General features: G+C 53.2%; 1 protein-coding gene and 2 long non-coding RNA genes across 3 annotated transcripts in view; 2 read left to right on the top strand and 1 right to left on the bottom strand.

Moving 5' to 3' along the window:
- Positions 1-1,333: 1,333 nt before the first annotated feature.
- LOC137212985 (uncharacterized) lies at positions 1,334-7,561 on the top strand. The gene is made up of 2 exons (XR_010937738.1): positions 1,334-2,435; positions 3,523-7,561. It is a non-coding gene; the product is annotated as an uncharacterized lncRNA (long non-coding RNA).
- MXRA7 (matrix remodeling associated 7) overlaps positions 4,295-22,590 on the bottom strand; it is a 30,244-nt gene continuing 11,948 nt past the window's right edge. Inside the window, exons 2-4 of the mRNA XM_067717239.1 lie at positions 18,104-18,161; positions 13,496-13,592; positions 4,295-5,567 (exon numbers count right to left, since the gene is read on the bottom strand). Coding sequence (XP_067573340.1) covers positions 5,453-5,567; positions 13,496-13,592; positions 18,104-18,161 — 270 coding nt within the window. The 3' untranslated portion in view covers positions 4,295-5,452. The remainder of the gene's footprint in view (positions 5,568-13,495; positions 13,593-18,103; positions 18,162-22,590) is intronic.
- Positions 17,279-22,053, top strand: LOC137212987 (uncharacterized). Its single transcript, XR_010937741.1, has 2 exons — positions 17,279-17,559; positions 21,510-22,053. It is a non-coding gene; the product is annotated as an uncharacterized lncRNA (long non-coding RNA).

Below are 22,590 nucleotides of genomic sequence, written 5' to 3'. Positions count from 1 at the left end.
ATACCTAGAAGTAGAACTGTTGAGTCACATGGCAATTCTTTGTTTAATATTCGGAGGAACTGCCATTGTTTTCCAAAGCAGCTGCACCATTGTACATTCCCATCAAGAGTGTGTGACTCTTCCAATTTTCCCACATTCTCACCAACACTTGTTATTGTCTTTTTTATTATGGCCGTTCTAGGGATCCTGAAGTGGTGTCTCCATGTGGTTTTTTTTTTTGCGGTACGTGGGCCTCTCACTGTTGTGGCCTCTCCCGTTGCGGAGCACAGGCTCCGGACCCACAGGCTCAGCGGCCATGGCTCACGGGCCTAGCCGCTCTGCGGCATGTGGGATCTTCCCGGACCGGGGCACGAACCCGTGTCCCCTGCATCGGCAGGTGGACTCTCAACCACTGCGCCACCAGGGAGGCCCTCCATGTGGTTTTGATTTACATTTCATTTGCCTGCTGAACATCTTTTCATGTGCTTATTGGCCATTTGTATGTCTTCTTTGCAGAAAAGTCTATTAAGATCCTTTGCTCGTTTTCTTTTAAATTGGATCATCAGTATTTTTTGAATCTTGTTTTCTTCTTCTGTAGAAGGAGAACGTTATGTCCTTCCCAGAGTTGTTGTGAAGATTCATGAGAGAGCGTTGGCAAGGCACACAGTTCTCTGCCTTTAGCACTTGCTCCAAAAAGTTAGTGAACCTTCCTCTCACCTAGGCATTTTGCATTACATCATCCAGCATAGCGTTTTTGCTTGAAGACAGACTCAATAAATGTCTGAAAGGGTAAATGTGCCAATTCACACCACTCAATATTCAAATCTGAATCCTATGTGTTTTGTCCCTTTGCTCCCATTTCCTTCATTAAACCTTTTCTTCCTGGAACAATTTTCTTAATTTCATTCCCCTTGCCAGCTGTCTCCTCTCCTGAAACTCAACTTGCAGTATCATTGAAGCTGATTACAAGGGAACCAAAGACACCGCCTAACACAGTTCTGAGGTGAATATGATCAACCTTTGAAGAAGCTAAATAACTGACAACCTGTCAATATAACCTGTCCCCTGCTGGAGCGCTCAACAGAAAGTAATTAAGGTACATAAGGAGATGAGAGAAATGAAATTTACCAAAAAAACCCTGATTGCAGATGGATTTTTAACAGTTCAGTAACCCCTGATGACCCAACCTACTCTGGGGCATGGCTCTCTTTTTCATTTGTAGAGGACCCAGGCCACCATCAGGCCCAAAGACTCGATGTTGGTGGGAAACCTCTAAGGCTGTGGAGCCTCCAGTGGGCCGGATTTGGGTGTCGGAATGGAAACAATTTGATCACTCAGGCCAGGTGGTGAGTCCAACTTGATCTTCACACTTATTCAGCAGCTGCTTTGGCAAACCTTAGCTTAAGCGCCTTGGGCATAACGTGAAAGGGTGAGCACAGGTGGGAGAGTGTGACTCATTTCTCCTTGCACCTTCTTGAAGGTCAGCCCAATGCCAAAGACACCTTGGTGAGAATATATGGGTGCGTGCAGTTGCCTGATCAGAAGGATCTCCTGGATTTTGCCTTGGGCGCGGGGATAATGGGAACGTGAATAACAGGGGGGTTTGGGGGTGTGTTGGATTCGGAGGTGGGACAGTGGTCTGGGAGTCTAGGGCGGGCTTGGGGCGTGCTGGGGGGAAGGTAGTGGTGGTGGTGGGCTCCTGGGGTGAAGGGACCGGCTCGAATTCGTCTTCATATCTTGGGTCTAGCTCGGTGCGCGGCTCAGGCTTTGCTGTTTGCTAAGCTGTGGGAACCTGGCCTCGGTAGGGAAGTAAGAGGTGGCCCCGGTCAAGACAGCTCAGGCCCAGTCAAGACAGCCAGGCCGCACCCCGACGCGGCGGGGAACTCGGTTCGAGGAGGGATCTTTTTTTTTTTTTTTTTTTTTGTTTCGAGGAGGGATCTTTTGACTTGAGCCCAGAGGGGCTGGCGGCCGGCAGTGGCTGGGCTCCAAGAAAGCCCTGGGGGCTCCCACCGGGCCGAGAGGCCCGCCCCTAACCAGTCCCCGGCTGCCTCCGCCGTGGAGGATCTAAGCAAGACCGCGTGTGGGCGGGATGAGCCAGCCTGCACTCCTTATTGGACAAAGGCCCTTGTCAATCACTGAGGAAACCTGTCTGGACGCGACCGGACATCCGGAATTCCCACCTCAGAGGGAAGCGGGCTCGGGTGGAGGCGGGGAGCGATGGGAGGATGCGGTACCCAATGGCAATCAAGAGTTCCGCCTTCGCAGTAGATTGGCAGATGCTTGAACCACTGAGGCGCCGCTAAGGATATTGGCCGTGGAGAATGATTGGTCCAATCTGCGGGTGAGTGGTTCTTCAGAGTATATAAAATAGGCAATTAACACTTGGTTGAAATCGTACTGCAGACGGAGCTCTACTGTTGTTGGTGTTTTGACTCCCACTAAGGCTCCTGAATTTGGTGAGCTTTTCCTGGAATTATCTAGGTTCCCTTCTCAACTCAGGATCAGGGCTTGAGGATGACGGGTGCTGTACCCCAAATTATGGCCAGATAATCGGAAATGGGTGCTGTTCGGTGAATTAAACCTGAGATTAAGTGTTTGGTGGTCAATAGAAAACAGGAAAAGACAGGAACGGGCACTTTACAGGGGGAAAAAAATGCAAGGAGCACCTAAATATTTGAATGGTTGTGCAAACTTTTACATAGTAAGAAAAATGCAAATTAAAATTTCACTGAGCTAACATTTTTGACCTATCAAATTGACAAAAATCCAAAATTTGACAAGGTTCTCTGTTAAGGACGATGCAGTGGCCCAGATGGTATCGATTTTTCGTCCTCCCGACACTTATGGACAAACAAATGTTTCCTTTTGCTTTCAGCTTGCAGGGTAGGCTGTTATCTTATGGTCATCTGTTAAGTTCTCGCATTGACTCCCGGGAACTTTTAAGAACAAATTCTGAGTCTGCAGGTACATTTTTTCGAAGGTGCTTTGATTTTCCTGACTAGTAGCAATACTGAGATCTGGTGGGACATATGGGTGTCAGTTGGAAATGGGTTTTGTTTTAAGAGGACTCTTCTGGCAACTGGTGTGCCAGTGAAGCAGATGAAGTGACAGAAATCATATAAACAGAAGATGGAGCTTATCTGGAAAAGGCATCAGAGCCGCCCAAAAATTGTAGCAAGCCAGCAGTGCTTCCACAAAGCATCAGAGGCCCAGAACCTGGGCAACAGAACCACCACCCAGGAAGAGTGTCACATATTCTGGGCACTCCAGACCCTGGTTTCCAAGTCCCCACCAGGTGACAGGTCCTGTCTACCCAGTACCATCCCTCCCACCCCTTTCTCACAGAGACCCAGTGAGGTCCAGTGGCCCCCTCCTCTGGATGGCTAAGTGTTCAGGGGATGCGGCCCCAGCCCCAGGCATCTCAGCCAACCATGGTGGTCCCATCTCCTTGCTAGTGATTGGTGAAGGCATGGACACATGACATTCTGGCCAATTGGGACCCAAAAGGGGAGGGTGCACCTGAATTGGTTCCCTCACTCCTAGGACACAAAGAAGAGATGGCCCTTTTCCTGCTCCTCGATGTGATATCTGAACTCCTGCAGCCATCTTGCAACCATGAGGAGAGCTGGTCTGTGACAAAGCCCACAGTGCAAGGAAGACCAAGTTAAGAGAAATGTAGCTTGGGCCCTGACCCTAATGGACTTACAGGCATTCTGCCTTTGGACTCCTCCTGTGCCCTAATTCTCCTTTTGTTTAAGACAATTGAGTTGGAGTTTTCAGTTCTTTGCAGTTGGAACATCTTAGCTGAACCAAGTATAGAAAAGTTCCTTCAGTTTACTTTTCCCATAGCCATGAGAATTTTGACTCACGTACCCACGAGTCATTTCTGTTTGTTTGGTATAATCAGAGAAGAAGAACTGGAAGAAGGAGGTAAAGAAAGAGATACAAAGTGGCTACAGGGCAGTGCAAGTTCTGCTGACATGCATTTAGGGGGCAGGGAGATAAAAAACAACCCAGGGGGGTCCTTGGGACCTGAGAGAGAGAACAAACAATACTTAAATCATAACAGTTTTAAAAAGCAGTAACAAAAAAGATAAAAATATTTTTTAAAAAAAGAAAAAAGAACTGACATTTGGATATAACAACAGACACACAGATCAGACCCTCCTGCTATGGATTGCCAGCAAAGAAGCAAAAGCAGTTACAGTGATGCGGGGGAGGCCTGGGAAAAACCCTAACAAGCAAGAGAGGATAAAAGAAGGTTCACTGTGATCCCGTGATAATTATTAAATTGTGGCACGTAAAACGCCACTGCTTCTTTTAATTTTGTGTTTAGTTTTATTTCAGCAAATAAAAAATATTCTCAAGAACCTTCTTAGGTTGTCCCTTTAGCGTACCCTCCTAAATCCAGATTGCTGTGAATTTTTCTGCCAGTGGGGTGATCAGATACAGGACCTGGGCAGAACGGAAGAATCGCTGTTATCTCCGTCGTCATGCACTCACTGACTCACTGAACTTTACTGATGTGCTAAGGTGGCCGAGGCTCTCTCTGTGAGGTCATTTTGGCATTTTATTGAATGCTGACTTGTGAGGTTCTCTTTTCCTGCACACATGCCTGGCTTCTCCAAAGGACTTTATTTTTATGTATTTATTTATTTTGGGCCGCGCCACGGCTCGCAGCTTCTTAGTTTCCCGACCAGGGTCAGCAGTGAAAGCGCCGAGTCCTAGCCACTGGACCACCAGGGAATTCCCCTCTACACGACTTTAATCTCGCTAAAGGCAGGACTGTGTTGTGTATTTTATTTCCATTGACAGCGTCTAGCACAGGTCTAGGTGTGTGATGAGCACTCACAGAAGTCTTAATTATAAGAGAGACTTAGAGGGTCTTAACTCTGATACTGTTGCTTTGGTCCAGGATCGAAGGTGAGCCTTTGAATCAGACTTTTTGCTTTTTAGGGATGCTCCCCTACCGCTTGCTTCCATACAGTTACAGAAGTGTCCAGAAATCCTTCTAAGGAAGAAGAAGGTGTAGTGTTATTAGACTGGATGCTCAGGCAGTGGGACCTGATACCCATCCCACAGCACCCCTGAATCCTTTCAACACCACGTGCTGGGGCTGCTGAGGCTTCGAGCCAGCCCTTCTGGGCCGCTGCCTGCTCAGGGTCTGCACGGAAGGTCGAATTTGGATCAGAGGACAGCCTCGGAGGGGAGCCCGCGTGACAGCTGGAAGCTCACCAGCAGGCAGAAGCCAAGCAAGTCAGGGATTTTTCTTCTCTGAAGACAACAGTCCTGATTCCTGTGACATGATACCTCAATTGCAAGAACTGAGCAACTCTGTATATGATCTACCTCTACATCTATGTATATGAGATAAACTGAAGCCTACAGAAGTCTGACAGTGGCGCGGGCTCCGGTCCTGGGCTGGGGCAGAGTCACGGCCCCGCCGTGGCGGCGTCTTGACGGGTGGAGGCGCCTACATGTCGTAGAGCCGGAGCTGGTCCTGCACGTCGCTGTCCGACATCTCGCCAAACGTCTCCTTGTTGTCCTTCATGAGCTTGAAGATGGCAGCCAGCTGTTCTTTCTGAACTCTGTCAAGAAGAAAGGATAAAGAGGAAAAAGATGCTCCCAAACCAGGGGAGAGAGAGAGAGAGGCCGTGCACATCCCGTGGAGTCGGGACACTCCTCACTCCGGTATTACTGCTTTGCTTTCCAGAATAAGAAGAAAATGAAACTAAAACAAAACCCACTCTTAACACAGGAGCTGATTTGGTCTAAAAAAACTTAACTTGAGACTTCTGCAAACTGGGGTTCCAAGTCTTGGGTTTACCCTGGAGATCTGGGGATCCCAAGTTATCATTCAGGTTCTCGGTGCTACAGTTTCCCCGTGGGCCTCCCTTTTTTTTCGGTCATGCCGCACGGCCTGCAGGATCTTAGTTCCCGGACCAGAGATCGAACCCGGCTCCTCGGTAGTTGAGAGCTCGGAGTCCTAACCACTGGACCGCCGGGGAATTCCCAGGCCTCTCTTTAATGTTGACTACACACCTCCCCGGGAGGCCACAAGGAAGCAGAGGTGCTCCATTAGGCGGCTAGAGAGCCTATGAAGAGACATGTTAGAAACAGCCTTCGTTTAGAGGGATGAGCCAAAAGTGGAGGAAGAAGAAACACAGTTGGCTGGGAAACGGGAGCATACAGATGTGTGCACAGGGTGCTTGGCCCAGGGACAAGGGTGGGTGTGGGGTCTCGCTGCCCAGAGGAAGGGGCGCCTCTTTCCAGTTTGCACAACAAAGACACCTTATAGCCAGCAGGGGCCCTGGCCCTTTTACCAGGGAACAGGCCTGGCTGGAGATCGGCCTTATGTTCACCACACACGGGCTGGGGGGCCGGGGGGATGCTGGGAGTGATGTTCTGTTCTCTCTCTGCAGCTGGGCCACACCATCTGATCAGCACGGGACACCTCCCATGAGTGCAAACACGAAAGGGTGGGCTGAGACTCTGCAGCCACGGTTTGCTTCTTGTTTGTTCTGTTGCGCTGTGCTCATCAGCGAGGCTGGGCGCTGTGTGCTGGCATGGGCTCCCCGTTCGGTTTCAGGCTTCTGCGGTTCCCCCCCTCCACACCGCCCTACTGGCTCGGCACGGGCCACCTTCAGAGGACGTAAACCAAATGGCAGGGTCTGCTCTGGTCCCTGCAGACCCACCAGGAGGCAGAGCTTCAGCACAGCCTCTGACCCCTGGCCCTGCACGGCACAGCACTGTCCAACCAGCACCCCAACCCTGTCTACAGGGGGATCCGATCGATGTCTGGTCTTACGCTTGTCCTAACATATTCCTTCTGCAATAACCCCGTATCTCCCAAACAGCTAACAGTTGGTTTTCTGACTACAGCAGCATCTAGAAGCTGAAATACTGAAGTCCCAAATCCAAGCCTCTCTTAGTCACGCCGGGAAAGTTATTTCTACAGTCTGCTTTCCTGTCCGGAGGAGAAGGAGCCTGTGAGAAGTACGCGGTACCCCACCACCTGAAGAAAGGAGTACTGTGAACTGACAGGCTGTGTGTTTAGCTCTTTGGAAGGAATCACAATCCAGGTGTATGAGTGGGCATCCCCCCAAAGGAACACAAATCCTCTTGTGCGTCTCTTAATGGCCGTGGCGCTTGCATATTTTTAAGAGGGTGGGCCTAGGACTTCGCACTGTGTTGGAGAGTAACAGGCACAAATTGAGAGAGAGCTCAAATTTTAATGGGTTCAAAAAGATGATTTTTTAAAAATCAAAACTGAAATAAACACACAGTAATCAAGACCATCTACTCAAAGTTTATTGGACCGAACAAAGGCTGAATACACAGATCCCAGCCATCGCGAGTATGTGAGGCTTGGTGCCTACAAGCCACGTTCAGAAAGTGTCCAGACAAACTTAATAACGTGGAAGGAGTCACCTGTTTTTCAGTCAGACCCCGGCCTGGACAAGGCCATTGCTGTTGCTACTGCTGTGTGGGTCAGGCTACATGGCTCTGTGTGGCTGTTGCTTTGTTGCCTGTTCTGTCCTAAACCCGTGAACCTAAGGTATTAGACCCAGAGGAGAAGGTCCCTGGGAATGTACCATGCCCTAGGCTGACAGTGGGCATTTCCCGGCCTTCCACTAAATAGAGGAGAAAAAAAATTTTTTCTATCAACTTACTGCTTTCAAAAAATGTTTTAACCAACACATCTAAAAACTACAGATTAGTTTGGTATAGTATAAATATTGTCAAATATAAAATTCCAAGAAATGAATCTGGGACTGATCTGATTATCTGGAGAAGTTCTAGCTCATCTATGAAACCTAGGAAAAGGCAGAATCGAGACAGCTGTTTTAAGCGAACACTATCATTATTGCTTCTGCGAAAGCGAAGGTGGACATTCTGCTGAGCTGGTAGGAACATCAATGAAAAGGCCTCTTAGCAACAAGCGGGCTGGATCCGAGCCTGCTCTCAACGGAGGGTAAGGGCAAGAGGAAGTCAACAGCTGGTTCTGGTTCTTTGCTGCCCACTGATCAATCATCAGGCTCTCGCCCCCACAGCCGAGCCAGCCGAAGACAGAGAGGGGAGCGGGCCCCAAGGGGAAGGAGGGCAGTCGACCAGGCAGCGAGCACAGGCAGCGCTCCCTCATTTGTCCATCACACCTCAAAGTCTTTCCTGGTTTGGCTCTGGTGATGAAAAGCAGGAGGGCTGGAATGTAACTACACCGATTTAAAAATGATGGCATTGCTGACATTGGTGATATCTCAGGTGCAGAGCGTGTGTGGGCAGGAAGGTTGAGTGATAAGGAAAATAAAAGTCCAGGAAAACCCTTCAGCTTAACAAAGCAATCCAGGCAAACAGGGAGGAACGCCTCTACAGGGGAGCGCCACGGGCATTCGGGATCCTCCCAGCCAAGGAAAGTCCTGGATGGGGGCCTAGTCCTGGCAGATTTATGTGGGAAAATGCGCCCCAGGAGCCTGCTGGCTCCTCTCTGGGGATTCCACTTTATCTCTCAAGTTTTAAGACGCCAAAAGGAAAAGCCTTGAGGAGGAGGCTAAGGATAACTTCATTATTCCTCGGTTCTGTAAAGAGAAATAAGGAGAAAAGATAATTTATTTCACTCATGCCATCTTACAAGTACTGCAGGGAAGGGGGAAACGGGGTGAGGAAGGGGAACGTCTGGAATTGCAGAAGCCAGCCCAGACGCTGGGATCCAGACCCAGGGGAGTTTGCCTCTCATCACCTGCTGCGGGAGAGCCCACTAACCGAAGCCAGCCCGAGACCCCGTTCCAAGTCTGCAAGGCCTACAGGGGCAGGTCAGGGCCCACCTGTAGGTGGTTTAGCAGGTAGGGTGCCCTTGTAGGTAGTTGAGCAGGTCAGGGCCCTCATTTAGGTGGTTGTACAGGTTGGGTCCCACTTGCAGGTAGCTGGTCGGGGAGCAGCCTCAATAAGGTAGCTGGGCAGGTCAGGGCCCACCTGTACGTAGTTTAACAGGCAGGGTCCCACTGGAGGTAGTTAGGCAGGGAGTGTCAGACTTTAGGTAGCTGGGCAGGTCAGGGCCCACCTGTACATGGTTTAACAGGCAGGGTCCCACTGGAGGTAGTTAGGCAGGGAGTGTCAGACTTTAGGTAGTTGGGCAGGTAGGGTCCCAGAGTAAATACTTGGGCAGGGCACGTCTCTCATTTAGGTATCTGGGCAGTTCGGGTGCCCATGCGGGTAGCTGAGCAGGTTGAAGCCCACTTGTAGGTGGTTGGCAGGGAGGGTCCCACTTACAGGTATTTGGGCAGTTCGAGTCTCACATGTGGGTGGTTAGGCAGGGAGGGTCCTCAATTAGGTAGTTGGGCAGGGAGGGTTCCACAGTAGGTAGCTGGGCAGGGAGGGTACCACATGTTGGTATATCGGCAGTTTGGGTCCCACATGTAGGTGGTTGAGCAAGTCGGGTCCCACACATGGGTAGTTAGACAGGGAGCATCCTCAGTTAGGTAGCTGGGCAGCTTGGGGCCCACTTGTGCAGTTTAACACGGAGGGTCCTCAATTAGGTAGTTGGGCAGGGAGGGTCCCACAGGTGTGTTGTTGGGCACGGGGTCCACATGTAGGTCGGTGGGCAGGTAGGGTGCCACAGATAGTTAGGTAGGTAGGTCAGACTGCGGGGGTCAGATCCTCAGCTTTCTGGCCGCTCTGGGCTGGTCCTCTCTGGGCCGGTCCTCTCACCATAGATTATTTCTTATCCTTGCTGGGTAGGTTTTGTCCCTTCTGGGGACAGTGGCTTCCAAGGACATGTGCTCCCCAGATGACACAAATGGTGTGCCCACCTTTTGCAAGGGACATGCAGAAGCGCTGGTTTACCCAGGTGAGCGCTGAGGGAAACCGGTGGGATTCCGTTTTATCCCTCTGGCGCCCTCATGTGGAGGTGAGTCAGCACATGTTCCTAGAAATTCACTGGTGGATGGTTTGTGGACCCATCAGAGGGCAGAAAGCAGGAAGAATAGCCATTCACCCTTGCCAGTTATGCATTTCAAAACACCATCCACTAGAGTGGTGTGCACTTCCAAAAACGGCAGGCCAGTCCTGGGGACCTTCAGAATGGAATGGGTGCTGGGGTCCTGGGTCCTCACTATCAGAACCAACCTAGTCTACCTCCTGGGTTCCACTTTTCCCCTGGACCAGAAGATGGGAAGAAGGGACGGTGTACAAGGAAAGGAGTAGCCGATGGTGCCTCTTCTTTTTGCTGCCGAGCTAGAAGTCAGCCAAGCTCGCCAGCTTCACTGGCCCTGGGGGTGAGGGGGTGGCATCTTGCCGCGGGGAGCAGTCATAACCTGCAAGCCCAGTGTCCCAGCCACGCTGAGGCTGGATACGGCACCCCCATCCCGGCAGAGGCAGTGCTGAGGGAGCCTGTGAGCTCCAGCCCCACGGGAGACCCAGCAGGAGGTGGGCAGACGGTGAGGAAGCAGCGTCTTTCTTAAGCAGCACGTCTGGATTTACAAGCCTTACACTTTCTGCCCCTTGGGCAGAAGGAATCTCATCTGTGAGCTGCTCCAAGGACAGGAACGCCCAGTCATTAACCACGTGGAGGAACGAATTTGGGGTCTCTTTCTCTGGGTCCTGCGTACCAAGTGCTATGCCCTGAAAACCTGTGAACTGCAGCTTCTGAGGAACTCTGGGCCTCAGTATCTAGATTTAGGGTCTAGATACTGCTAAACCTGTGAACTGCAGCTTCTGAGGAACTCTGGGCCTCAGTATCTAGATTTAGGGTCTAGATACTGCTGTGCGGGCCGAGGTAAAGAATTTAAAGTCAGGGGTTTGCAGCATGGGCTTTTAACCAGCTTGCAACTTGACGCGGACGCTGAATGCCAGGAAGGGAATTAGAAGCAAGCAGAGTTTGGTCCAGAAGAATCTGACAGGCAGGGAAGGGCACACACTTTTCACTGGCCTGTGGTTTTAGTGGTTTGACAATATTTTTCATACTGACAATCCCAAAGGCAGTTTCCTAGACGCAGCTGGGACCAGAGCTGTCTCACACCCGTCCGCTTTCCCAGTCCCCACTGGAACTACCGTGCTGCAGATGAAAACGCAAAGCCACGCTTGCCAGCCTCTGCAACCCCAAGCATCACCATGCGGGGAACATGCGAGAGGGGTGGGTGTCGGGGGCCCCATGCAGTGCTGAGTGGGCTGACCACGTGCAGGCGCAGGAGGGAGCAAGCGGACCTCACAGGCAGACGTGTCAGACAGCCACAGGAGCATGCTGGGAGGGGCAGTGATGAGAGTGAACATGAACTCCAGCCCCACCCTGGGAGGACTGTGTTCACCATGAAGTCCACCAGTCCCTCCTCAGCTCAAGCACGATTGTGATAACCAAGCCTGCAGGTGAGGAGGTGAGAAACCCTCACCCAAGAGCAGCGCTTGGGCAGTCTCGACCCCGCAGAATAGCTCAGTGTGAACCACTCATCTAGAGACCCCCAAAGATCCAGTAGGGAAAGACCCCCCCTGGGCAACGCAGAGCCTGCTGTCTGAACACGACGGAGGAAGGACTTTCCCTCCCCGAGGTCCCAGCACTGAACCCAGGGACGGTGGCAGTCTGACCCCGGCCCGAGCCCTGCCACTGAGTTGGCTAACTGGCCTCTCCTACTCTAATGGCCCCTCATCTCCGCAGAGCACACAGAATAGGGCCAGGGTCCCGGTCACAGCCTCTGTCCACAGGGCCCTTCGAGGGGCCACAGGCACGTCAAGCCCCCTCCATCCTTAACTCTGGGGCTGCATACCTTTTCTGGAAGGGGCCACGTACTGACTCTTTTCAGCTTTGTGGGCCACGTGGTCCCTCTGCAACTACGCAACTCAGCCACTGCAGTGGAAAAGCTGCCACAGACCACAGAAAAGCAGTGACCGCAGCCCTGTTCCAGTCACACTGGATTTACAAAAACAGGGCTGCAGTCCACCAGCCCTTGCTCTGATCATAACACCCTGCCTCACCCACAACTTGGGGGCACAGGGTTTCTGCTGGGCACCGTTCTACCTTCTCAGGGAAAGATGAAAGCTGCGGGCGTGATACCACGCAGTCCAGCGGAAGACAGTTCCCCCCCAGCCTCACAAGGGGGCGCTGGCCCTCCAACCAGCTGGCCCATTAGGCCCAGGAGGGACATGCCGTTAACTGGGCCTCCAAGAACCCTGCAGCCCTGGGAAGGGAGCCTGTTCACCCAGGAGCCCTGCGCTGGAGAAGAATGAGCAGGCCCGGGTGCACAGAAATGAATTAATTGGTTATGAAGGCAGCGGAGGAGGAGAGGTTTGGACCACATTCAGTCGTGATGGGGACACAGTAACAGACAGGATGAGGGAGGCATCACTAATCTAAGAAGTCAGTCTCCTTACCAAAAGGATTTGCAAGGATATTTGTGGCTCAGGACCTAAGGAACTTGCTACAGGGAAGTGAGGTCAGAGGTCAGCTCAATCCTGAAATATAAAGGCAGCAAACCGGATCACACCCAGAGGCAGCAGCTGGGCACCGAGGAGCGGGGGGCTTCCCCAGGCTGGGCTCACCCTGCCACCCCTCCGCCCCCGGTGAAGAGCCTTCCAGGCCAGGTTTGGAAGGACCGGCGGCGGCTCCAGGAAGGGAAAGGGGGTTCTCGTGGGCACAGGGCCTTCTGACTTGAGGGGTGCAGGGTGGGCTTGGTGATAATGAAAGGGTAGTTGAGGTCTGCATCCTGGAATACTAAAGCCTCCATTCCTGACCCTAGAACCCAGCTTACACTAGCTAGGAAGTAGGGGAACCCAGCTTACACTAGCTAGGAAGTAGGGGGTGATCCCCCAGCCCCTCCAGGTTGCTGGGCTCAGAAAACACAGGCCCCCATTTAGCTCTGTGCTTAAACCAGAGGACCCCAGGCCACAGGCTGGCCCGTATCAGACCACCGGTTCTCCCCCATGGCCTGTCCCCACCGCTCCTTAGGAGGGAAGCCCAGGGGTGTGCATGGGTGCCCGGCTGGGGGCTGGCGGGGCAAGAGCCCAACTCGAAAAATGAGGAGCTGCGTGGCTGCAACTGCCTCAGAGCTCCGTGGAGCAGAACAGATAACAAATGACTGCTGGCCCTGGGCTGGGGGGTTTGGGGGTGCTGAGGGGGGTTGGTGGCCGAGTGGATGAGCAGGAAGAATCATGCTGTGTCCTGCAGTGATGGATTGGTTTTGTCATGAACCCTCCATGTAAGTGAACAGGCGGATCTGCTCCAGGCTCTTCCCAGGCATCTGCTTTCCCTTTTGGCTGGGGAGGGGTGGGGTGCAAGAAGGGGCTCGGCCTCCCCCCCCCATCACCGTCACACACTCCTCCCGAGGGCCCCAAGGGGACTGTCGGGGGAAATCGAGCCTGGCCGACTATTGCCAGGACAGGGGGGAGAAACCCCTAAAACGGAAATAGAAGAGTGCGGGGCTGGCGAAGCTTACAGGAGGCCCTCCTCCTCTCCCGCCTGCGACGAAGGGGGCTCACGGCGGTACCAGTACCGGAGAAAGCTGAGCGACCCCGAAGAGGGTGGGCGGCCTACCTCTGTTCCTCCTCCAGTTCCTCCTTGGTCATCATCTTCCTGTACTGGTTTCCCCTCAGCTTCCCGGGGCTGTATTTGAAGGAGAAGGCCTCTCCCCCTGTAGAGAGGACACACAGTAAGAGCCAGTTAGGGTGCTGGGCCCGCCTGCAACTTCAGGCCCCTTTCCCTTCCAAAGAAGCGTTTCCAGAGAACCACCTGGGCCGGAGAGGGCGCCCCCGCTTCAAATAGGGCAGATGGGCCCCACGCCCACCCCGGGCCAGCTCACCTAAGCCTCAGAGAGCGCTGGACGCCCACAACATCGGCTCACCCTCCCCTGGGCCTGGCAGGTCCTCCCCCCACACCACTTCCGCTTAGGAACTCTTTTGGGAACTTGAACCGGGGATGAGGCAGCTGGAGTGAAGCGAGCATCGCCGCCCCACCCCCACCCATGCTATTCAGTTCCATCCACCAAAGGCCGGTTCCCTTCCAAGACCAGGTTGAGCCGTCCACAGAGCTGCCTGTGGGCCCCTCTCCAGCAAGCGCTCTGGCCCAGCCGCCGCCCGCAAGGCTTTTCTCCCCCTCAGCCTGACCCCCCCCTTCCCCATGACTGCTGTGCTAATTACACAGTCGGAGGGCCCTTATCTCTGGGAAGCAGCCTGTGCTAAGGCGCTGGGTTCCCTGCCTCTCCTCGGGTCCCAGGTCCAGAAGGCCGAAGGGACTCCCGACCCTCCTGCCAAGGTCCTCGGGTCTCCCGGGCTTGGGGGTGCCCGCCCTGCCGTCCAGGGGCATCATGTCGGCAGGCCCCTTCTCTCTATGCCCCTCCCCGCAACCAGTTATTAAAAATCGGAAACGACGCATCCAGCCCACAATGGGACCTGGGAATGATGTGGCCTGTTCTCACGGTGTTCAAATCGGTCATTAAAACCAGCACTTAGGGAAGTGCCTGGCGGTCCAGTGGTTAGGACTCCGCGCTTTCACTGCCGAGGGCGGGGTTCAATCCCTGCTTGGGGAACTAAGATCCTGCAAGCCACGTGGCGTGGTCAAAAACCAAAAAACCGAAAAAACCAAACCAAAAAACCCCAGTACTTATTGCTGAACGGGTTTGCCAGTCCCAGAGCAGACCCCGTAGCTGCCTTGGAACAAATGAAAGGGCAGCTCTAGAGGTCTGAAGAAGGCACACCAGCGGGTGTGGACAGAGGAAAACAGGGATGTGTGATGTAGGGAAGCTAGGCCAGAGGAGGCAGCAGGTACAGGTGAAGGCTGCAAGGGCAGAAAAGGAAAGAGCTCTAGAGCATTCCCGTGGCTGAGTGTCCAGGTGAAGAGAGTTCCCTTAGGAAGCAATGCCCTTATGTGGTCCTTCAGCCCAGCAGGTGGAGGGTAGACGGCCTCCGGTCAGCCTCGGGGATAGAGGCTCAGTGCCTGTCTTATCCAATTTCAGTTAATGTATAAAGAATTGAGTACGGGAAATGCAAGACCAGCAAATCACCCTCCCACATGGATGTATTCTTTTTCACTTCTGTTCTATGTCACTCCAGTGTCAGGGATCTCAAACATCTCCACATCCTGCCCTGGGGCCACCCGGACCTCCTCCAGCTGGCAGCTGTCCCGAGTGATCAGACAGGCTGATGTGGGCTCCAGGGAGGAAAAGGCTGCAGCCTCTGAGATTCGAGTTCTCTCTGGGCTAAAAGAAGGTTCTGGATGCAAATTCAGAACCCAGGCATTGTAGCTGGGGTGGTGTTTGCTCTCACCACAGCCTGACTTTGCAGGAGAATCTGGCCGCCAGGGCTCAGAAGCAGTTACCGTGTTTGTACCAGGATTAATTCGCTCTTCATTCATTCAGCAAATACTTAGCGAGCACTCTGCTCGGTGCTGGGGACTTAGCAGAGGAGAAAACATACAGCAAGCAAAGATGAGTAATTAAAATACAGAGTTTGGGACTTCCCTCGGGGTCCAGTAGTTAAGACTTTGCTTTCCATTGCAGGGGGTGCAGGTGTGATCCCTGGTCAGGGAGCTGAGATCCCACATGCCTCGTGGCCCCAAAAAAGACTTAAAAAAGGTCCATGTTAAAAAATCTTATAAAATAGATAAGTAAGTAAAATAAAATAAAATACAGAGTTTGCAGTAGGTCCTGAGAGCTCTTCAGAAAAGGACAGCAGGAGGGGAGAGAGAGGCAGGGAGGGGGCTGCTTGGAAGTTTAAGCAGGGGGCGGGGGTGTCAGGAGGGGCTTTACAGGTGATGCTGCAGGTCTGGGGAGACAGAGCCAGCAAAGCAAGGAAGCCAGTTGGGGGGGGGGGGCAGGAAGCAAGGGGACAGGAGGACACGGGGTGAGAAGCCAGGCTGCCAGGGCAGGCCTTGGCTCTTCCTCCTGGCGAGCTGGGGCTCAGCGCAGACAGATCACTCCCCCCGACCCCCCAGCCCCGGAGACCCCGCTCCCATCAGCTTCTCTTCCCTCCAGGCTGAGCTCAGCTCAGGCTGCTGAGCAAAGGGCCCACAGCATCAGGAGCTTCTAAAGGCTACGGGCTTGGGCTGCGGTGTCCGGGCATCTGGGAACTCTGCTGAGTAATTTGGGGCCGCCGTTTGAGGGGCCTGGGTGTTTGGTTGTCAGGGAAGAACCTGCCATGGGGCAGAATCACACGGAGCTAGTCTCAGAGTGAGCTCACAACCATGCTGGCTTCTGGACCTCAGAAAGAGGCAACGGACAAAGAAGACGGATTAACTTCGACTTCAAGGTCATTGTGTTGCTACGTTTTAGAAAAATAAGACATAAAACATGCTGCCAGCTGGGTACTACTCAAGGTTTCAATCTGTGGGGCCGCTCTGACCATGCTGCTTCGAGCCAGAGGGAACGAACCACTTGAAAAGGCTTTCACTTAATCACGTATGGTGCGACGAGGGATCCACGGCAGCGTCCAATTTTGCTAAACCAGGAGGGTTCAGCGTGGGAGCCCCCTGGGAGGGGGGACTTCCTCGTGCAGCCTTCTGAGTCCACCCAGCCGCTTAGGGAAGGCACCTTAGCAGACACTGAGCGGCTCACTGCAGAGGGGCTGGGGGCCTCTCACGTTTTCTGCTCACAGCTGGGGCCCTAAATCTCTCCTGCCTCCGCCTTGTCAAGGCTGGGAGGAGGCGGCTGGTGGATGGGCAAGGTCCAGGAGCAGCAGTCAGATAAGGACGGAGGGCCCGGAGACACTGCCCACGGCTGGGTGTGGGGCTGCACATCTATGGGGTCTGACAGGGTTTCAGAAGAGGGGTCTGCTCAGCCTCCCCTTGTGCTGGCCCAGGGGCCTCCGGCAGCCTTGGCGCTTGCCTCCTGTGTCCCCAAATCACTACTGGGATCCAGTAACGTGGCAGGGACGGACCCCAGGCCCACGGTTCCTGCAGAGGATCTGGGGAGTCAACAGCTGGAGGGAGAGCCCCTGGCAAGGGGTTGATGTCCACCCCACCCACCCACCCCCCGCCCCCCTGCAGCCTCCTGCCCCTCCCTCTTCCTCTAAGGCTCTATTGATAGAAACTGAAGGCCCATCCCTGCTGGGCCTCAGGGGAAGCTTCCCCACCCCCCATCCCCCCAGCCCAGCCCTGCCTGCCTGGCCCACACCAGCCTTGGTTACTGCATTCCTGCAACCTTCTCTTTCCAGGGCTCCTGCCAGCTGTTGGCTTAAAATCACAGCAACAGACTCCCTTTTTAAAACAACATGAAATATCTCGGACGCACACAGAAGCACAGCAAGTGGCAGGTCCTCCGCGCACCTGCCATACAGGTTCGGCAGTTGTGGACATTTTGCTATTTTCGCTTCAGCTTTTTTTTTTTTTTTTCTTTAAAGAAATAAAACATGACAGAACCAGCAGAAGCCCCACACTGTGTCTGGTCCTGTCTGTCTGTCTGGGACACTGGTCCCCGTGGGTGGCCACAGCAAACACACTGTCTTCTACCCGGTCAAGTCAAAATTGCTCAATGCTCCCGGTCACTCCCTCTCTCTTCCCCTAGCTGCCTGGAACCTGATGGCCACGCTGGTCAGCTGGAGCTGCTTCGGAATCAGGCGTTTCCTCTCCGGGGGACTTTAACCTGCAGAACCCCGGGAGGCGGCCCAGTAAGTGGCTTTAGTCGCCATAAAATAGGTCCGAGATATTTGGAGAGAAATGTGAAATGTACAAATAGGGGATGAGAAAGGAGTTAAGAGGCACTGCAGGAAACAGAAGGTCAGTGACGGGCCACCTGTATTTGGAGACAACTCACATTGTATAAATGGAAAAGTAAAGGCCAAAAGAGCAAAGCAGGGACTTCCCTGGTGGTCCAGTGGTTAAGACTCCCGGCTTCCACTGCAGGGGGCACTGATTCAGGTTAGATCCCTGGTCAGGGAACTAAGATCCTGCCTGCCACATAGGTGGTCAGGGAGATGGGTGCAGGAAGGCAGGGGGTCAGAGAGGAGTGGGCTCCAGCCTGTGTCCTCTGGGTTGCGGCAGACACGGCTTCGCAGCCCCTCTCCTCTATCCTCTCCCCCTCCATCCTCTCCCCTCCCCCTGCCACTCAAATCCTCAGCTGGGGAATCCAAAGGGCTGTGGCACAGCCTAGCCTCCACAGCCAGACACGATCCGGGCGGCCTCAGCGGGCAGCGGTGCGCGGGTCCCACTCACCGTCGTCTTCCTCAGGCCCTGCCAGGGATGGGCCCTCCACGCCATCCAGCTCCTTTTCCTGCAAGACAAGGGGAGGGCTCAGTGCTTGCGCACCTGATTTACATGTTTGATACTGTCATTCAGGGTTTGACCCCTCGGTCAAAGCAACCTGACCCCTGGGTCTGCTCTTAGGATAGATGTGCTTGGGGACCGGAAGCGGGTGACCGCCTCGGGGAGAGGGGGCATTGGTGGACAGGACGTCGCGGGGAGAGGAAGGGACTGCCCAGGGCCAGCCTGACCACTCACAGCACCCGCGCTGTCCTTTGAGCGTGGCCAGGAGGTCCTGAGTGGGGGCCACGGTCAACAGCAGGTGGAAACAGGGACATCAGCGGGAACTCCCTGGTGGTCCAGTGGTTAGGACTCGGCGCTTTCACTGCCGTGGGCTCAGATTCAAGCCCTGGTCAGGGAACTAAGATCCCGCAAGCCATGCGGTGCGGACAAAACACACAAGCCAAAAAGGAAACAGGGACGTCAGTGCCTGAATTTTTGACCTTTGCACCTCGGTCCCTTTGCCTTTTCCAGGTGGGTGCTGGTCAAGTGGTGGGTGCCACTTCGGTAAGTGGACTGGGTGACTCCCACTCCTGGCTATGGTGAGTAGAACAAAAGGCACGAGAGGAAAGCTGGCGGGTGCTCTGGGGTCCGGGCTGGGCTGGGTGTCACAGAGAAGTTTGTGGTCAGAGGCTCCATCTCTGCTTCTTTTAACATTGTTTCCATCCCTGACCATTTCAGGCTCCATTTTCCCAAAATGGGAGCTCCACCTCCCTCAGCCTGGTTCTCTCCCACGCACACGGACAAAATAAACAGAAGGCTGGAAGGAATGTCCCGGGATGGCCTTGTGTAAGGCAGGAGTGACTTCAACTTGCAGGAATGTTGGAGGATGACAGGGAGGTGCGGGTGCCGGGGCTCTGAGGGACTGAAGGGCCAGGGGACCTGCGGCCCGAGGAAGCCCAGCGGCAGACAAGGCAGAGCCGGCAGGTTTAGGAGAGGCGAGCCCGGACGTGAATGAGCTGCCCCACGGGGGCCGGTGGACTAATCCAAACCCAGGCCTTCAGGCTCCCGGCCCCGGGGTCCAGCGGTTTGCAGCCTCAGCAAGCCGGGCAGGCAGGCGCCCCAACAAAGCAGAGAGAGCTCAGCTGGGAGGCAAAGTTTGCACAAAGCCCAAGAGCCAGTCGTAAGTGGCAAAAACCCAAAGGGCCTCTCGTTGTGACTTTCTCTCTCGCTGGACCCCACAAGACGCGGCCGGGCGGAGCAGGGCCGGAGGCAGGAGCTGGCGCTTCTCCACTTAGCAGTTTGCATCAGGCTTGGCGCCATCTGATGCGAGGCACGCTGCCCTGAGCGCTGGCCAGCACCTGGGGCTCGGGTGTCCAGACGCCTCCGGGATTTCGCCCAGCAGAGCGTCTTTGTGGCTGCAGGGGAAGGCAGGCCTCTTTGGGGGACAACGGAGACACCCCTTTGACTCAGCAAACCCAGTTCTAGGGATCTGCTCTGGGCTGGAAAACCATCTATCTGGGTTTTTATACGAGGACTCTGGGTGCAGGGGAGAACAAGACAAAACTGGGAACAACTAAATGTTCATCCATGGAGTTAAATACAGTATAGTTAAGTATATGATGGTTAAACAGTTTGGCCGGTATGTTCACCAAAATATTAACACCTTAAATATATTACAGTGCACGCATACACTGTGCAACACTGCCTTAAAAAGGAGGCGACTGGGGACTTCCCTGGCGGTCCAGTGGTTAGGACTCCACGCTTCCACTGCAGGGGGCACGGGTTCGATCCCCGGTCAGGGAACTAAGATCCCACATGCCGCACGGCACAGCCAGAAAAATAAAAATTTTAAAAATTAAAAAAAAAAAAATTTAAAAGGGAGGCGACCCTACGTACCGATGTGAAAAGCGCACTGAGATACATGACCAAAGGGAGAAGCAAGAAGCAGCACAGGGTGGAGAGTGCAACATTCTTGGTGTGCACGTCAAAACAGAAGTGCACATACACGCTCATAAATGCGGAGAAAACGTTTTCTAGAAGGACACTCAAGACACCGATAACAGCGACCGCCTTTGGGGAGAGGAGCTGGTTGGGGGCGGCCTTTCCTCTCCATCTTACACATTTCAGTATAATTTGGATTTTCTAATAATAGGCATGAATTGCATTTTTAAAATGCTACACAGGGATCTCTGAACAGTGAGCTTGGGGCTACTATGTATATTTTTCTTTAAAAAAAGAAAGAGAAAAAACACAGAAAGAAAAACAGATTAATCTAATCAGGGCTGGAGCCCAGAAATAAGCCCAAGGTCAAGACTAGAGAGTAGGCCAGTTCTCCTACTATGTCGAGGGACGCAAAGGCTAAAGGAAAAACAACAAAAAAGCAAGCACAGCCCCTTCGTGAAGGAGCTCACAGTCCGGCAGGAAAGACATAGACCCAGGTAATTGCCACCCAGGATGGTAAATTCAAGGACCAAGGCAGACCTCTTTATCCCAAAGAGACACGGCGTCAGTTGACCTGCCAGCGCCCCCCTGGGGAGAGGCTGGTCTACATTTGGATTTTGCACTTGACTTTTTAAGTGTGGTACTTTTAAAACTGGTTATGACCCATCGGTGAGTCGCGAAAGCAATTTAGAGGTTGCTACTAGTATTTAAAAGTTGTGCAGCCAACGTCTTAGTGTGATTTTAAGATTTAATAACTTCAGAAGCATAAATGCTCCCAACATACCAAAAAATGTCGTTTGAAAGGTTAGTTATCTACATTTTAAATATGTTGACGTTTCTTATCCAGATTCATATAATACCCCCGGCTAGGGGCTCTAGCTGATTTTCAGACTTTGGAAAACCATTCATGGGCGGATGGTCCGTGACTAAAGGGATTGCCTTTGTGAGTCCAGCCTTGTGATCTTATGAGGATTGGAGGCACACGTGACAGTCTGGACATGACCTCAAGGGAGGTCGACCAGGTATCTGAGGTGCCCACAGGAGAGGACTCCTCTCCCTGCTTGTCCGTCCAGATTCCAGCACTCACAAAGACTTAAAATGAAAAACACAGCATTCAAATGTCAGGAAACTAAGTATAAAAGGAATTTAAATAAGTAAATACTCAACTGATGTATTTTGTAGGTTTGTAGCATTTACACTTCTTCAGTTATTAAGACTTAAAACTACACTAAGACTTCGGGGGCGGCCCTGTATCCCAATATGAAATTAAAGATAAATAGTGGTGTGTGTGTGGTTGATGTAGATACCGTTTTATAAAACTTCTGTGACTTTATAGACAGGGGTGCAATTCAAATAAATAGATTTCTTATTTGAGACTTAATGAAGTTTGGAAAACATTGCTGAATCGGCCATTTACTGTTTTCTGTCTGCACAGAAACCCCCTTCTTTCAGAAGATGCCCTTTGAAGCCTGTGGTCCTGGTGGGAACTGCCAGTCGGGCAGTCAGAACCCCCACACACACCACAATGGGCAGGGCAGGCGGATGTGACCCTGGGCCCAACTTCTGCTTGGGCACAAGGGACCTCTCGGTCCAGAACTGGGAGCTCGGGAGCTGCCCAGGGTCGCCGGGGTCGGGAGTCCCTGGCTGTTCCACCCCTGCCTCCCCAGTATGTGAGCGACTCAAATCCTGGTTCTGCGAAAGCTCACCTGAACCGTTTCTGTCACCGACAGCCAGAGTCCTGACCACAGCCACCGTCCACTCACATCCCACTCCACAAGCCCAGAACATCTCATGCTCTGCCATGAGGCTCTTGCCTCTGTCAAATACCAGCTGCACAGCAGTGGGGGTGGGTAGGGGGGCCTGCTCCAGGGTGGTGCCCAAGGCCTCACATTTACCTGGGTTACTTACTGGTCTTCTAGACAACATCATAATAATGGGAAGCCTTCCATTATTTAAAAAAAGGAAAAGTTTAAAAATCACTCTTCATTGCATTTTGCCCTTATTTTATAAAAAATGCGTAAGAGCGACTGAGACCAGGATGGAAGCCCTTCTGGAGGCTGGGACTCTTTGGCCTCAGTCCAGTGCTCTTTGCTTCAAGATGGTGAGCTGTGTGCACGACAGCAAAGGAGAAGAATAAAGGGAGACCGACCGTGTGCAAAATGCTCTGTCGAAGCCTTTGTCTGGAAGAGCAGTCAGTAAGGACTTTACTGGAAACTCCCTGGCGTTCCAGTGGTTAGGGCTTGACGCTCTCACTGCTGGGGCCCAGGTTCCATCCCTGGTCGGGGAACTAAGATCCCGCAAGCTGCAGAGTGCGGCCAAAAGATAAAGGATTTTACCTGCGTACCTGCTCGTAACACATCCCATCTTTAAGTTCTGCTTTGGCAGGTACATACCTTATGCATTCAAGCAACACGATGGTGGGGGGCCCTAAGGAGGGGAGCTCAGCTGAGCCTGAGGGGCGCAGGGGAGGCCTTGGAAGGGACGAGAATCCTGAGCTGGGTCTGAGAAGAGCTGGC

The sequence above is a fragment of the Pseudorca crassidens genome, chromosome 19 (assembly GCF_039906515.1).
Source record: "Pseudorca crassidens isolate mPseCra1 chromosome 19, mPseCra1.hap1, whole genome shotgun sequence".
NCBI classification, from domain to species: domain Eukaryota; kingdom Metazoa; phylum Chordata; class Mammalia; order Artiodactyla; family Delphinidae; genus Pseudorca; species Pseudorca crassidens.
The sequence above is the reverse complement of the archived record's forward strand: the minus strand, read 5'-3'. Positions and strand labels throughout refer to the sequence as shown.